General features: G+C 38.7%; 2 protein-coding genes and 1 non-coding gene across 4 annotated transcripts; 2 read left to right on the forward strand and 1 right to left on the reverse strand.

Annotated features, from left to right (window-relative positions):
* Window positions 1–18: 18 nt before the first annotated feature.
* trnar-ucu (transfer RNA arginine (anticodon UCU)) lies at window positions 19–106 on the reverse strand. Its single transcript is given in 2 exon segments — window positions 19–54; window positions 70–106. It is a non-coding gene; the product is annotated as a tRNA-Arg (tRNA).
* A 1,195-nt stretch (window positions 107–1,301) lies between these two features.
* On the forward strand, window positions 1,302–8,335 carry coro1b (coronin, actin binding protein, 1B). Of its 2 annotated transcripts, none has more exons than XM_008321498.3 (12): window positions 1,302–1,585; window positions 1,682–1,839; window positions 2,888–3,093; window positions 3,857–3,979; window positions 4,269–4,398; window positions 5,256–5,437; window positions 5,525–5,644; window positions 5,957–6,061; window positions 6,180–6,325; window positions 6,531–6,588; window positions 6,754–7,077; window positions 7,156–8,335. In XM_008321498.3, the coding sequence occupies exons 3-12, from the start codon at window positions 2,890–2,892 to the stop codon at window positions 7,276–7,278; spliced, it is 1,515 nt and encodes a 504-aa protein (XP_008319720.1). In that variant the 5' UTR covers window positions 1,302–1,585; window positions 1,682–1,839; window positions 2,888–2,889; the 3' UTR covers window positions 7,279–8,335. The 2 variants fall into 2 exon arrangements, with proteins under 2 accessions (XP_008319720.1, XP_008319711.1); XM_008321489.3 differs by having other exon boundaries at window positions 1,302–1,567.
* A 493-nt stretch (window positions 8,336–8,828) lies between these two features.
* LOC103387324 (glutamic acid-rich protein-like) lies at window positions 8,829–12,054 on the forward strand. Its single transcript, XM_008321918.3, has 2 exons — window positions 8,829–9,604; window positions 10,136–12,054. Exon 2 carries the CDS (start codon window positions 10,138–10,140, stop codon window positions 10,744–10,746), a length of 609 nt encoding a protein of 202 aa, XP_008320140.1. The 5' UTR covers window positions 8,829–9,604; window positions 10,136–10,137; the 3' UTR covers window positions 10,747–12,054.
* The last annotated feature ends 700 nt before the right edge of the window (window positions 12,055–12,754 follow it).

Consider the following 12,754-nt stretch of genomic DNA (forward strand, 5'->3'; position numbering starts at 1 on the left):
GCCTGAAAAAGCAAAATGCGACTCCGGTGGGACTCGAACCCACAACCTTTGAATCACTTCTTCAGTGTCTAGAAGTCCAATGCGCTATCCATTGCGCCACGGAGCCACTTGTTGCTAAACGGCCGGCTTAACGTATTTAACATGTATATAAGCAATGTGGCGATTTATTATAGTTTGATCGTTTTTGAGTCAAATATTGAATTATAAAGTAAATTGGCTTGTCGCATTGTACAGCTTCACATGACTTTAGTCACAAACTTGTTATGAACTTCCTTGAACACCAGGTGGCCCCAAAAGCCCACAATAAAATGGTAATTTCGCTAGTCTTTCATTACAAGAAATACCCAACAATTTCACAATATTAATTAACTCGGAAGAGACGGATATTAACAAAAAAAAAAGGAAATTCGCTGTTAAGATAGCTGACTCGCACAGACTTAACGTGGTGAAAATATAAGCGGAGGGTCTGTAAACAAAAAAAACAGTAAACAACTGAGGGATACGTCACACATGACATCACATCAAAAACACTGAACCGTACACAGTCATTGGTCAAAACTATTACCAATATAATATAATATAAGAGCGTTACTTAAAACTATATTTATAATTAGCGATTGACTAGAGCCTTTCGAGATTAAAGTATAACCACATACAAACATTGAAATGTCACAAAAAGTGTTTCTAAATTTCAGACTTAAAATACTAAACCAATCAATAAATGTATTTTTCACGTTGTTGTAGACAATGATCAAGTTCAATCCAGTAAGCCAGTTGTCAGTGTCGGTGCATTATCATTACCATAAAATCATTTTTGTTTTTAATTTGCAAAAAAGAACAAATCTTATCGTTTTATTCTTCCACATAAACGATTGCAGAGTCAGTAGGTAGAGCGAATACAGAGAGTTAGATGTATTTACTAGAACCTGTTCAACAAAGCCATAAACTGTTTACCAGCTCCAGTCTGATACAGACATGGAAAGGAAAGTCAGGAAACTTTTTAAAAATATTTGATACAGACAATCTCGCGGACAAATTAAGGTATGACACTATTTTCTTTTCTTCATATACAATTAAACAGCACGTCCTCTACTATATTTTATCTCCTTAAGCAACTTGATAAATAATATTCACGGACACCGAGATCACATTAATTTTATTTGCAACCACATTGATGCTAAACATTACCCCATGCAAACCGTTTTTGCAGTTGCGCTCTGGTCATTTTCAATTAAGTGACAACGAAGACTCATTATGCACACACTTTGTACATCATTAAATAAATAAAACAAGGAAACATGCGAAGGTTAGGTGAGCAGAGCCAAGTGTAAGTGGAGTTCAAATAAAATGACTAGGACCGATACACCTCCCGAATCTTGTGCTTCTTGGAGCATCCTGTCTGGACCGGAAATGCCTGGGATTCCGCTCCGGTCTGCTAAAGAGCACTGTGTTGAAAGGGCCAGGGAGGGAGCAGGAGCATTTTGTATCTCTTCACACACTAGCATCACCAGCCCTGAGCCGGATCCTGTTTCATGTGGATAAACCAACACGTAAAATGCACTACCAGGTCAGGCTTATCATCGCGGTACGCACGTAGAAATGCTATTTTTGACCGGGCGGCAAGAGAATAGCTGATTTTGTGAAGCAAATGACGGAAATGGGTTGCTGTTTTTTGTTACAGGCAGCAGCACAGTCGACGTGAACGCCTGCCTGGACACTGGAGAGGATTAAGTTACTGCTGCTGTTCGCGGTGGATTATTTTATTGGCCTCCTCCTGTCACGAGTCTGCAGATTTTCTGAATCCCAGTTAGGATAAGTCACCCAATTAAAATATCACAGGTATGTTATTGTTCCCAAATAAACTCCACTTCAATGCAGTGTGTAATTAACTACACAGTGGCACATGTCCTTTGTTGCCCTGGCGTTCTCTGTAAGGTGTGCCGAGAACACTGCAGCTAAATGTGTTTAATTGGGTAGAACGTGGGTAAAGTAATATGCACATCAGGTAACTGTAAGCTGTCTAATTAAAATAAGAAGCTTCGAATTTAGCAATCTCGACCCCAAAACCCAGAAAAAAATGTTCCAGTCTCGAGCAGTTTCACAGTTCCATCATCTCATAAAGACGCAAGCTCGTAGGAAATTGCTTTGACAAGTGTGAAACCTTCGGTACAGTAGGTGGCAGATAGAGTTACTGACTCCTGAGCCTCAGCGGCCCTGACTCCCCCCGCCGCCCCCCACACCCTAATGCTCCTGCATCTTTTGATCTTGGGCAGACTATATCCTTTTGTCCACAGCCTGAGCTGAACTGTACTTTTCAGGACACAGGACAATCGGCCAGCATGAAGGAAACTTGACACTCAGATTCTACAAACAAGCCATAATAGATCTAGTGGGTGTACGTTAGATGCCGATAAAAATTACTTTATTGTCATTATGCACATGTTACACAAATGTGTTAAAAAAAATTAGACATCTGCAAAACAACATGCAAAAAGCTATGTAAAATACTATTTTTCAAAAAACAAAATTGCTAGAGGTAGAGGATTGAAATTAAATTATTAAATGATTTTAAAAAAGGACTTGAAAATACGTGAAATATATTTACATAATATTTATGTTTTTTAAGTGAAGCTGAACACAGTGCAGATTGCTTTAAAAGTCCCTAATTCATAATGTTAAGTGTAGTCTATATTTTTTGTATTCAACTGTTTGTATTTCAGATTCTGTTTCATTGCCAAAAAAACATGCATGCAAGTAATCAGCTTTAATGTTTTGATGACGAAAAATAAAAAGTCGTAAAGAGTCAGAGCTGCTCATAATGTCAAATAATTCCTGTGTTTATTTGAAATTAATTTTTTTAATTTACCACATTTTTTTCTCCCTACAGACATGTCTTTTCGGCGTGGCGTTGTAAGGCAGAGCAAGTTCCGCCATGTTTATGCCCAGGCATGGAAAGCGGAGCACTGCATTGATGATGTCAGGGTGTCCCGCGTGACATGGGACTCTCCCCTCTGTGCGGTCAACCCCAAATTCATCGCTGTCGTCATCGAAGCAGGTGGAGGAGGTGCTTTCCTGGTCGTTCCCATCAGCAAGGTTCGACTGTCCTTCACCGTGTCCAGCATCAGATAAACAATAGATCAGTGTTCTACTAGAGCATTTTGTTCAGTGTTGGACAGTTAAGTCAGTAATACTGACATTGTGACATTAGTAGCTTTTGCTACTTTGCCTTTACAGTAGAAGGATGATAATATTGGAATTTTTGATTAACTTAAATTTCCTTAGTCACATGTTCATGAGCATTTCTTACATTTAATCCCAGCAGAGATTGCTGTTGCTCTGTAACAGTATGCATAAAGTATATGCATGTATGCATATATACGTATATGTGTGTATATATGCATGTACAATATCTTTATACATACGTGTATAATGACATATACACATTTAGATTGATTTAGATAATATAATTCTAAAATTTAAATGATGTTTAGCTTAGCTAACAATTTGGGAATCAAATTCTATTTGAAAAATCAGTCATTCAAGTGCATTGCATATCTTTCATACCATATTACAGCACATCACATTCATTCTCACCGGGCGTGGAGCAGGTTAGTCATGTTGAACAGCATGACTATGAAGTCCAGTAACTTCATGTCAGATACAAGAATGTGTTGATTATTCCTCTGCCCTATTATGAAGATTTGGAGGTATATTATTTATTATTAGTATTTATTTAGCACATATTATCCATTTATAGACAACTATTGTAACCATATAGCCATACAGAGTGTACATGGCCTTTCTTTTGTAAGGGTTACTTTTTTGTTGTAGATAACGGTAACTGTTTATATCACAGAGTGGCAGAATTGATCAGTCCTGTCCGACAGTGTGTGGCCACGCTGCGCCAGTGCTGGACCTCCAGTGGTCACCTCATGATGACAACATCATTGCTAGTGCCTCGGAGGACTGCACTGTGAAGGTATAATACATGGCAAATGAGCAACTTAAAAAAGTGTGAACAATTGTGCATCTCAGGGATGAAAATGTAGGTTTTTAATATATGTGCAAATAGAATCTGTTATTAATCCACACATACCTAATCCCTGCAGACCAGAAGTAGAACTACACTTTAGTACATTTACTGGAAGCATTTAAAATGCAGGGCGTCATCTGCATAGATGGATATCATCATGTCATAACATAAATAAGCAGTTCTGGCTCCTTCAGTACATAATTGTTTTTTTGGTTGTGTGTTTTGCTTTGTGTAGTTGTGGCAGGTCCCAGATGGAGGTCTGACAAGTCCTATGACTGAGGCCATTGTGACTCTTGAGGGCCACAGTAAAAGAGTGGGCATCCTAGCCTGGCACCCGAGTGCTTTTAACATCCTCCTGACTGCAGGTAGCATCAATCGTAACACTGCACTGGAAAGTCATATACTGCCTTGACTTGAATGGTAGTGAGAGTTGAAGAACATCTCTAATCTCTTTGCCGTGGTGTTCAGTGACAGCCAGCTCAAATACTTTTGCATTATACAGCACAAGCAAGGAGTTGGATGTCCTGTACCTGCAATTCATACTGTGCTGCACAGTGTGTAATGAGGATGTGATTAGGATCAAAACAACATTCAAAATAATTACACTTTGTGTAGGCTTATTCTGTTACTGTGACCATCTCCAGAACATGTATTAAGTTTGAATTTATTAAACCTTAATATTGAGCTACTGGCCCTGTAACTGATTAGTTCCCTGTTCAGTATTAACACTGAGCAACTCATTTAACATTGACATGTGTCTACTGGGCAAGAAAATTAAATTGCAATTTTCTAATTAAGTATAAGAAATTGCTTAATAATACATATTTTAGGCTTTCTAACTTCAATTTAGGGCAAGAAAAGACATTTTACCATCAGTGGTAAAATAGTCAATGATCTGGATAATAAATAAAAAATAACACTTTATTAGTTTGGGAATTCGCTGTAAAGGAAAGGTTGTGGATGTGACCTCCATCGTGCAACATGGTCTCTGTCTTTGCATAGAGGCTTGCCCTCTGACACAGCTGTTTTACATGGAAAAAGAGCAATCAACATGGACAACAAAATCAGATGCAGTCGCTGCTGTTTTGTTTGTACCATCAGCATTGATGGTACAGCACTGTTGTGTTACAATTCAGAACATGGATCTTTAAAGATGCTTTGTATACATTGGTTCTTTAAAATAACCTCAAACAATCTTGATAAACTTTGTATTCCTTCTAAGGCTGCGATAACGTCGTTTGTGTTTGGAATGTGGGCACGGGGGAGCTGGTGTATCAGCTGGCCGACGCCCACCCAGACCTAATCTACAATGTGAGCTGGAACAAGGATGGCAGCGTCCTCTGCACTGTCTGCAAAGACAAGGCCTTGCGTGTCATTGACCCCCGAAGAGGCACAGTACTCAAGGTTATTTTACTTTATTTTATTTGCAAGATAGGCTTTTGCACTTTTGCTTCCAGTACCTGTGAATAAAACCCACAATTCTTCAACCAGGTGAGAGAGAAGGTTCATGACGGCACCAGGCCTATGAGAGCTGTCTTTCTCTCAGATGGAAAAATCCTCACCACTGGCTTCAGCCGTATGAGTGAGCGACAGCTGGCATTGTGGGATACGGTGAGTGTGTATCACAGTGTAAAATTATACAATTTCACCCAATTGGTCTGAAAACTACTACTGTAAACAATTTGTCTTCATTTGTTTATTATTACAGTTAGAGGCAGAAGAGTAACATACTCTTCCACTAGGTTGATGCAGATTGTTTATAAAAACTAGAAAAAGAGTTAGTCTCAGATGAGATATTCATGTGTGTCTTTCTTCAACTCCTGCGAGTATATCAGGGTTGTGTTCACCTAAACAGGCCAGAGTTTCATACAGAGTAAGTTACTCAGTAGAACACATAATCAGGTCTATATTTTTGTTTTACAGAAAGACCTCTCAGAGCCAATGGCTGTACAGGAAATGGACACAAGTAATGGAGTTCTTCTTCCCTTTTATGACCCAGATACAAACATGGTCTATTTGTGTGGAAAGGTATGAGTTCAGTTTTAATAGGTCCTACAACTCATACAAATGCTAATTATGTTGGTTAAACATTAATGTTGTACACTATTAACTCATTTTCATCTTGTATTTAACTCCTGGATTTCAGGGTGATTGCACCATCCGGTACTTTGAAGTGACAGATGAATCCCCGTACGTTCACTTCCTCAGCTTATACAGTAGTAAGGAGCCACAGAGAGGTGCAGGCTTTCTCAGTAAACGAGGTGTGGATGTCAACAAATGTGAAATTGCCAGGTTTGTTGTAGCATATTGATTTGTTTTGTCTTGCTATCATCTTTCAAAGTGATACCAGTGAAATGTTTTATGTTTATTCCTGGGAAGAATGTATGTATACATATATACTGGCAATAAATAAAGGTTTGTCAGAGGTGTATGGTTCACTGAATGGAACCATTTATGTTATATTGTACCATTAAACATAATTTTTCCTTTTTCATAGGTTTTACAAACTGCATGAGAGGAAAGTGGAACCCATCTCTATGACTGTACCAAGAAAAGTAAGAGCACCCATGTGCAACTTCCAAAAAAAACTATCCAAAATACCTTGCTAATGCACTTGGTCACACGACAAGCCCAGTTTCTTACCAGCTAACCAAATATGTGAATTGCAGCCAGGTAATAATAGTCTAGATAATTATATTGTCATTATGTTGCATCTCCAGTCAGATCTGTTCCAGGTAGACCTCTACCCCGACACAGCCAGCCTGGAGCCAGCTCTCCTGGCTGACGAATGGATTGCTGGGCAGGATGCTCCACCACTTCTGGTCTCCTTAAGTGGAGGATACACAGCTCTTCCATCCAAGCACAGAGACACTCTCAGGATCAAGCCCAAACATGCACTGCAGGACTCCGGCAATGCAGCTGCCTTGCATTCACCAGGCCATGTAGCAGCTACTACAGGCACCAATGAGGTGGAAGAAGAGGGTCAACATATTCAAGAACCCACGAGAGAGATAGATGAAAACACAGATGGGGCCAAGAAAGAGGTTAAAGAAGTGCCTGTAGTTTCCTATCCCATTTTATTTTTTTAGAGTTTTAAATGTGTTGAATCTCTTTTTTTTCAGGACGATGTTTTGAACGAGTTGTTGGCAGAAATTAAAGCCCTACGCGCTGTCGTGCTTGCTCAGAACCAGAGAATCGAGTTGCTGGAGAGGCAGCTCGCTCGGATCGAAGACGGCGATGTATGAGGGAGCAGCAGACTCCCTTCGCTGAGAGGTTGTTCTCTGCTAAGCCCATAGACCATAGCCTTATTTGAAACAATACCTTAAGCTGTTTCAGTTGAAGGATGTAGTGTGCTGTAGCAAGTGACTGTGAATCACAGCAGGTTACAAAAATGTCTTCACACTTATGTTATTTGGTCTTTTTTGAAAATTGCTTCAGAGCAGGTGGTCATCTGCATAGAGTGGCATGTTACAATGAGATGTGTTTTGTAGGTTTTTATGAGGGAGTGCAGCAGTGTGTTGTGTATATAATGTGTTAGCTTTGCAAAATAGACATTAATTTTGAAGGAGTTTTAGTGGCACGATTGCCTCTAAGTCCTGCATATGAAGGTTCACATTCTATAGCAACGCAATCAAGTACCTCTGATGTGATATTCTGTTCTCGTGATGCACTCAGAAAAGTTAATATTAGGGCTATTCAATCAGGTAGTTCAAGCTCCCGTTTAACTTCATTAGAAACCCTCAAGCATTTAATCATTCTGTGATTTGTGCTTTGTTATACGTCATTATAAGAGGCTGTGTGTAAGGTTAAGGCTACAAGTACTGATAATGTTCTCTCTGAATGCTAGTTGATGAGAGTGTAGTTAAACATTTATATGAAACGTTCTTCTGTGTAGTCTTGCAGTTGATAAAAAGAAAACACTCAAGTCATGAGGTGAGATTTGTGTCAATGTGTGTACACAAGCACTTCACCGTGTAATAACTCAGTGTAGCACTATCGCTGGTACACACTGTACCATTATAACACAAGAAAGATGAGATGACATTACTGTGATGTACGTAACATTTTCTACAGTTTGAAATAACATTTGTGACGTGTGGGGTTTGTTTTCCTTTGGCATTACGTACAGTATACATTCAGACACTTTTTTGTTACGTTGGCACCTTCCCCTTCACACTTAACACACAATTGTCATATTGTTGTCAAAGTGTTTCTTTCTGCACTAACATCTTAGTACTAATTGTAAAACTAATAGCATCTCAAACTCAATAAATATTCATTCTTTCTTTGTACAAATGAAAAGTTTTGACATTTTTGTTCATGATTTCTGAAGACTTAAGTAAATAAAAAAATCTTAAGCCAATAAAAAACAAGAAGAAGAAGTTTAATTTTGAAGAAAACATCCAAGTTTATTCAGCTAGTGTAGAACTACACTGAAAAATGTTTCATTTTTTATGTGTTGGTGAATGTTTTGGTCCAAATTATGTCAATTAGCCTCAAGCTGAATAACTTTGGTTAAATATCTGAGCCAACCAAATGTATTATTAAATAGTCCTGATTCTGTATAAATATGAATTATTTGACAAAGTTAAAATGACAAATGGAAAGTAAGAAATTCCAAGTGACAGCATTGTTCTGCATAGCTTCAAAAGTATGGCACTCACAAGCAGGAAGCATCACAAGACTAAATGCAAACAAAGATTTAAATATAGGCAAAGTCAGCATGCAAAAAAGGCCTCTAAATAACCATCAAAAAACTCTACTGACATCTCTTTTGTACAGAAATAGCTAATCAGGATGTTTATCATCAATCACATTTTACAAATAGGGTACTAATGAGCAGTTAAATTTGCGCAGCCAGAAGATGACTGTGCTTACAGAAAATGTTGAATATAATTTAACGTGTGGTGTGTTTTGACAATAAAACAACAAATTATAACAGGGCCAAATGCGAAGTGTATCTTCTCTACACTACATCATCGTACACAGTATACAGTGTAAAACCACAGTACAGATTGCTCTCTTCGCTGCTCTCACTGCACTGCCACTGGAGTGAAAAACAGGATGTGGCTGTTTTAGACGTGTTTTACATCTGCTCTCTAGCGTATGATGTCAGCCGTGTCAGTGTTTCTAAAACCTGATTTTTATTTCATGCAAATGCTGTGCGAGCGAATGAACTTCACTCAAAGGAATATAAGGGTGTTGTTTTTTAATTCCATTTGCTCTAAAAAGTGCTTTACTATTTCACCTAAATTATATTTTTTACATGAGATAAATTGATTAAATCCTGTACCATATACACCTGTCATGAAGTTTAATGCTGTTAAGTACAACATTCTTCAGCCTGTTACTTCTCATTTATCCTCCTCGCCCTTCTCACCCTGCCTTGTTTCATCTCTCACCGCCTTCAGTCTCCACCTTCTTCAAAAAGTCTTAGCAACTTTTTGTCACCACACATTATAAACCAACCCTCCTTTGCTCTACATGCACGATTACCCTCAACATCCCCCGTCACTTTGTCACAGTTCTTCACGTTCTGGCTCCAAAAACCCTCATCTGCTCAAAACTTTGGTAAGTAACTTTATACTTGCTTTACCAGTTAATTTAACCCTCTGCTCCATACTTTGTCACATTGACCTGTTCATAAATTTGAATATGTCACATTTGACCTGCTCTTTTCTATGAGTGCTGTACCAGCATCTACATAATATAATTATATGTAATTTATTCAAATTAACGACAGTTTCTATGTATTCCAAAAATTCTGTTGCATTATTTAAAGTTAAGCATGAGTTGTCTTAACCGTGACTTACAGAAGTGTCATTGCACAGCGGGCAGAGTGGTTCTGTGTCATTAATATTGTGGCAGGAAGCCTGCTTGTTTCCTGTCATTCTAACAAATGCTGTTTGCAGCCAGATTAAAGTCATATAAAAATTTGACTAAATGCATTCATTATATTTTAAACCCAGACAAATGTATCAGAAAAAAAAAGTTTTATGTAAATTTTAACTGCAAATGTGTTTATTTTTCAGCCCAGATTTACTGATAGTTTTGTCATTTTTAGCCATTTTGTCAATGTGAATTGTTGTTGTTAAATTTCAGACATGGCCTTCTTTGAATCCGATAAAACCATCCTGATACTGTTATTTTCACTGCTGGCCCTGATTATATTGCTCGTCTTCGTATACAAGAAGTTGAACAAAGAAACAAATGGAAAATACACCATCCAACAGATGGTGTATAAAACGGGAGGAATACGGGACCAGGTGAGAGTTGCAGCAGTAGCACTCAGGACTCATTTTGGAATTCAGCTGGGGCCTCGGAATGACACAGATGAGTACGGAGAGGAGATGCATGAGGTCCACGACGAGGAGGAACGGGTGGAGGAAGGTGATAGCTGCATAGTGAAAGACCCGGAAGAGAGGGATGAGGAGGATGAGGAGGAGCAGGAAGAGGAAGTGGATCAAAATGGTATGAGAAATGAAAAAACTGACAAGACCTCAGATGACTCCTCTGGTTCAGAAAACGAGGAGCCAAAGGAACAAGATCATCCAGGTGAAAAAGGAGAGGAAAAAGAAGAGAAAGTTGGAGAACAGAAATGTCAGGTAGAAGAAATTGGAGGAGCTGGACTACTCATAGACCTGAAGCAGTTCTCTGGAAGTGCCACCTGGTCTTCAGAAGAGGGAGGAGAAAGACATGTGACTGCCCTGTGAATAAGATAAATATCAATAAATCAGAAAATAGATCAAAATGTATCTTAGATGTTAAAAAAACACCTACAGTTTGTGCGATTAATTACAGAACATAATTTTTTTTTTATTGCTACTGAATTCCATATGAATATTGTGATCCTTAATTACATCCAGTAAAGATGTTTGGAGGTCAAGTGAGTTGTAAAATGGATGTTGGGGGTGGAGCCAAGCAAGAAGAGAACAGGAAGCGTCATATAATATTTGTAGTTGTGGTGAGGAAAGATATAAAGCTGATTGGTGCAAATGAGCATCAAATGAAGAAGAATTAAGAGGACCATTGATGTCTGTCGTGTGTTGTGGAATGCCATAGACCAAGAGTTCCTTATTGTCTTTTTTTGGGGGGGGGGGGGGGGGCTTGTCGTTTGTCTCAATTCTTTCATTTTAAAAACTCCCCATACTTTCTTCTGTTTATTGGAGCTTTTTGAAGAACTGACTGAGTCATTAGTGCCAACACATGCAACACATGTAACTGAGCTACTCATATCCGTGTCTTCAGTTGATAACCCATTCAGTCCCCCAGCCCCTCAAGCCCACAGGTGCAAAACTGAAAACATTTTGCAGCCCTCTATGACAGAGGGCTGCAAAATCACCAGCATCACCTGGAGTTTAGGTGATGCTGGTAGCCCTGGTTGGACTGTGATTCTATGGTAAAGAGTCACTATCATAGACCATAAGTAATTGACATTACATTCTGGTTGCTAGCTATAGTCCAGAGTTCACACGTGTGTTGTCTTTTGTCTTTCCTTATCTGTCACTAGTAAATAAGAACAGCTGTTAAGGAAGCTTTTTTATTAATTAAATTACAAAAACAATCAGTTTATATACTGTAAATAGATTCCTTGTTTACAACCAGATGGTTCTGTCCATTCCATGTCCTATCTATGTGTAGCACTATTTGTACTGTAGCCCTTATTTTTTGAACGTTTTAAATGTTAATTTCTCTTAAAAATGATTAAAATTCATTTTAAAGTGTACTGAAGTGTAAATTGGCAGCTGTTTATCAATCAAGTAATTTCATTGATACATTTGTCACTGCATTTACAAACAGCAGGAGCAAGTTAAATGTCTAACAGATACCTGTTATTGGCTGCTGCAGCTTTAACGTGTTGTATAAATGTCACTAAATGTTGTGATAATCGTCTGCGGCCCAGCGTTTAACATAACAAAACATAACAAAAGGGATCTTTTCAACAGAGGTACAAAAGGGCACAGGCTTAAATACAGTTTTGTTCAGAAGAGTATGTAAAAAGTAAAAAAAAAAAACAAATATATATATATATATATATACACCGTTCGTGGTTACTGGAGGGCAAGAGACGTGGTTCAAAGTTTGAAAATACAAATTTTATTGTATTATGTATACTCTGTAAAATTAATTCACAAAATAAAAGAAAAACCTAAATCTGGGCTGAGGCCGAAGTGGATGGGCAAGGGCTAGTGGAGAGGCAGAATCCACCAAAATAAGGCAAAAATAACTTAAATCCCCAGCCACACGTGGCAAACACACCCTCAGTGAAGAAACCCACTCCCAGGGACACAGCAAGAAACGACGGGAGGACACCACCACCAGGTCACCAGCACCGCCACCACCGGCCTACAGCAACTGAAGAGGAAAAAGAATAGCACATTAGTGGGGTAGTCCCCAATAAAAGAAAAAAATGCTTATGCATAGGACCGCGGTGTACGGCCGAACAATCGTCCTGCACAGCGTGTCTCTTGGAAGTCGTTAAGCCACAGAAGAACGCCGTAGGCAGCAACAGATATACGGCAATACAGTGAAAACAGCACAAAATAAAACCAAACAAAGCAGCACAAAATAACACCAAACAAAGCAGCAGCGGCCCAATGAGGTGGTTACAACACCTAGTCAAAAGGAAAACACTATTAGCATGTGCTAGATGCACTAAGATTGATGCAGTGGCACGTAACAATGTGCATACTGTCGTGGTAAGGTTTTACCACCCCGGGT

This window comes from Cynoglossus semilaevis, chromosome 1 (genome assembly GCF_000523025.1).
Source record: "Cynoglossus semilaevis isolate Cse_v1.0 chromosome 1, Cse_v1.0, whole genome shotgun sequence".
Lineage (NCBI taxonomy): Eukaryota > Metazoa > Chordata > Actinopteri > Pleuronectiformes > Cynoglossidae > Cynoglossus > Cynoglossus semilaevis.

Excerpts from the sequence above, each read along its gene's own strand:
- coro1b (XM_008321498.3), top strand. The coding sequence starts at position 2,890 with ATGTCTTTTCGGCGTGGCGTTGTAAGGCAGAGCAAGTTCCGCCATGTT. Across the intron at positions 3,094-3,856 it reads TGGTCGTTCCCATCAGCAAG|AGTGGCAGAATTGATCAGTC; the intron begins GTTCGACTGTCC and ends TTTATATCACAG. Across the intron at positions 4,399-5,255 it reads TAACATCCTCCTGACTGCAG|GCTGCGATAACGTCGTTTGT; the intron begins GTAGCATCAATC and ends ATTCCTTCTAAG.
- LOC103387324 (XM_008321918.3), top strand. The coding sequence starts at position 10,138 with ATGGCCTTCTTTGAATCCGATAAAACCATCCTGATACTGTTATTTTCA.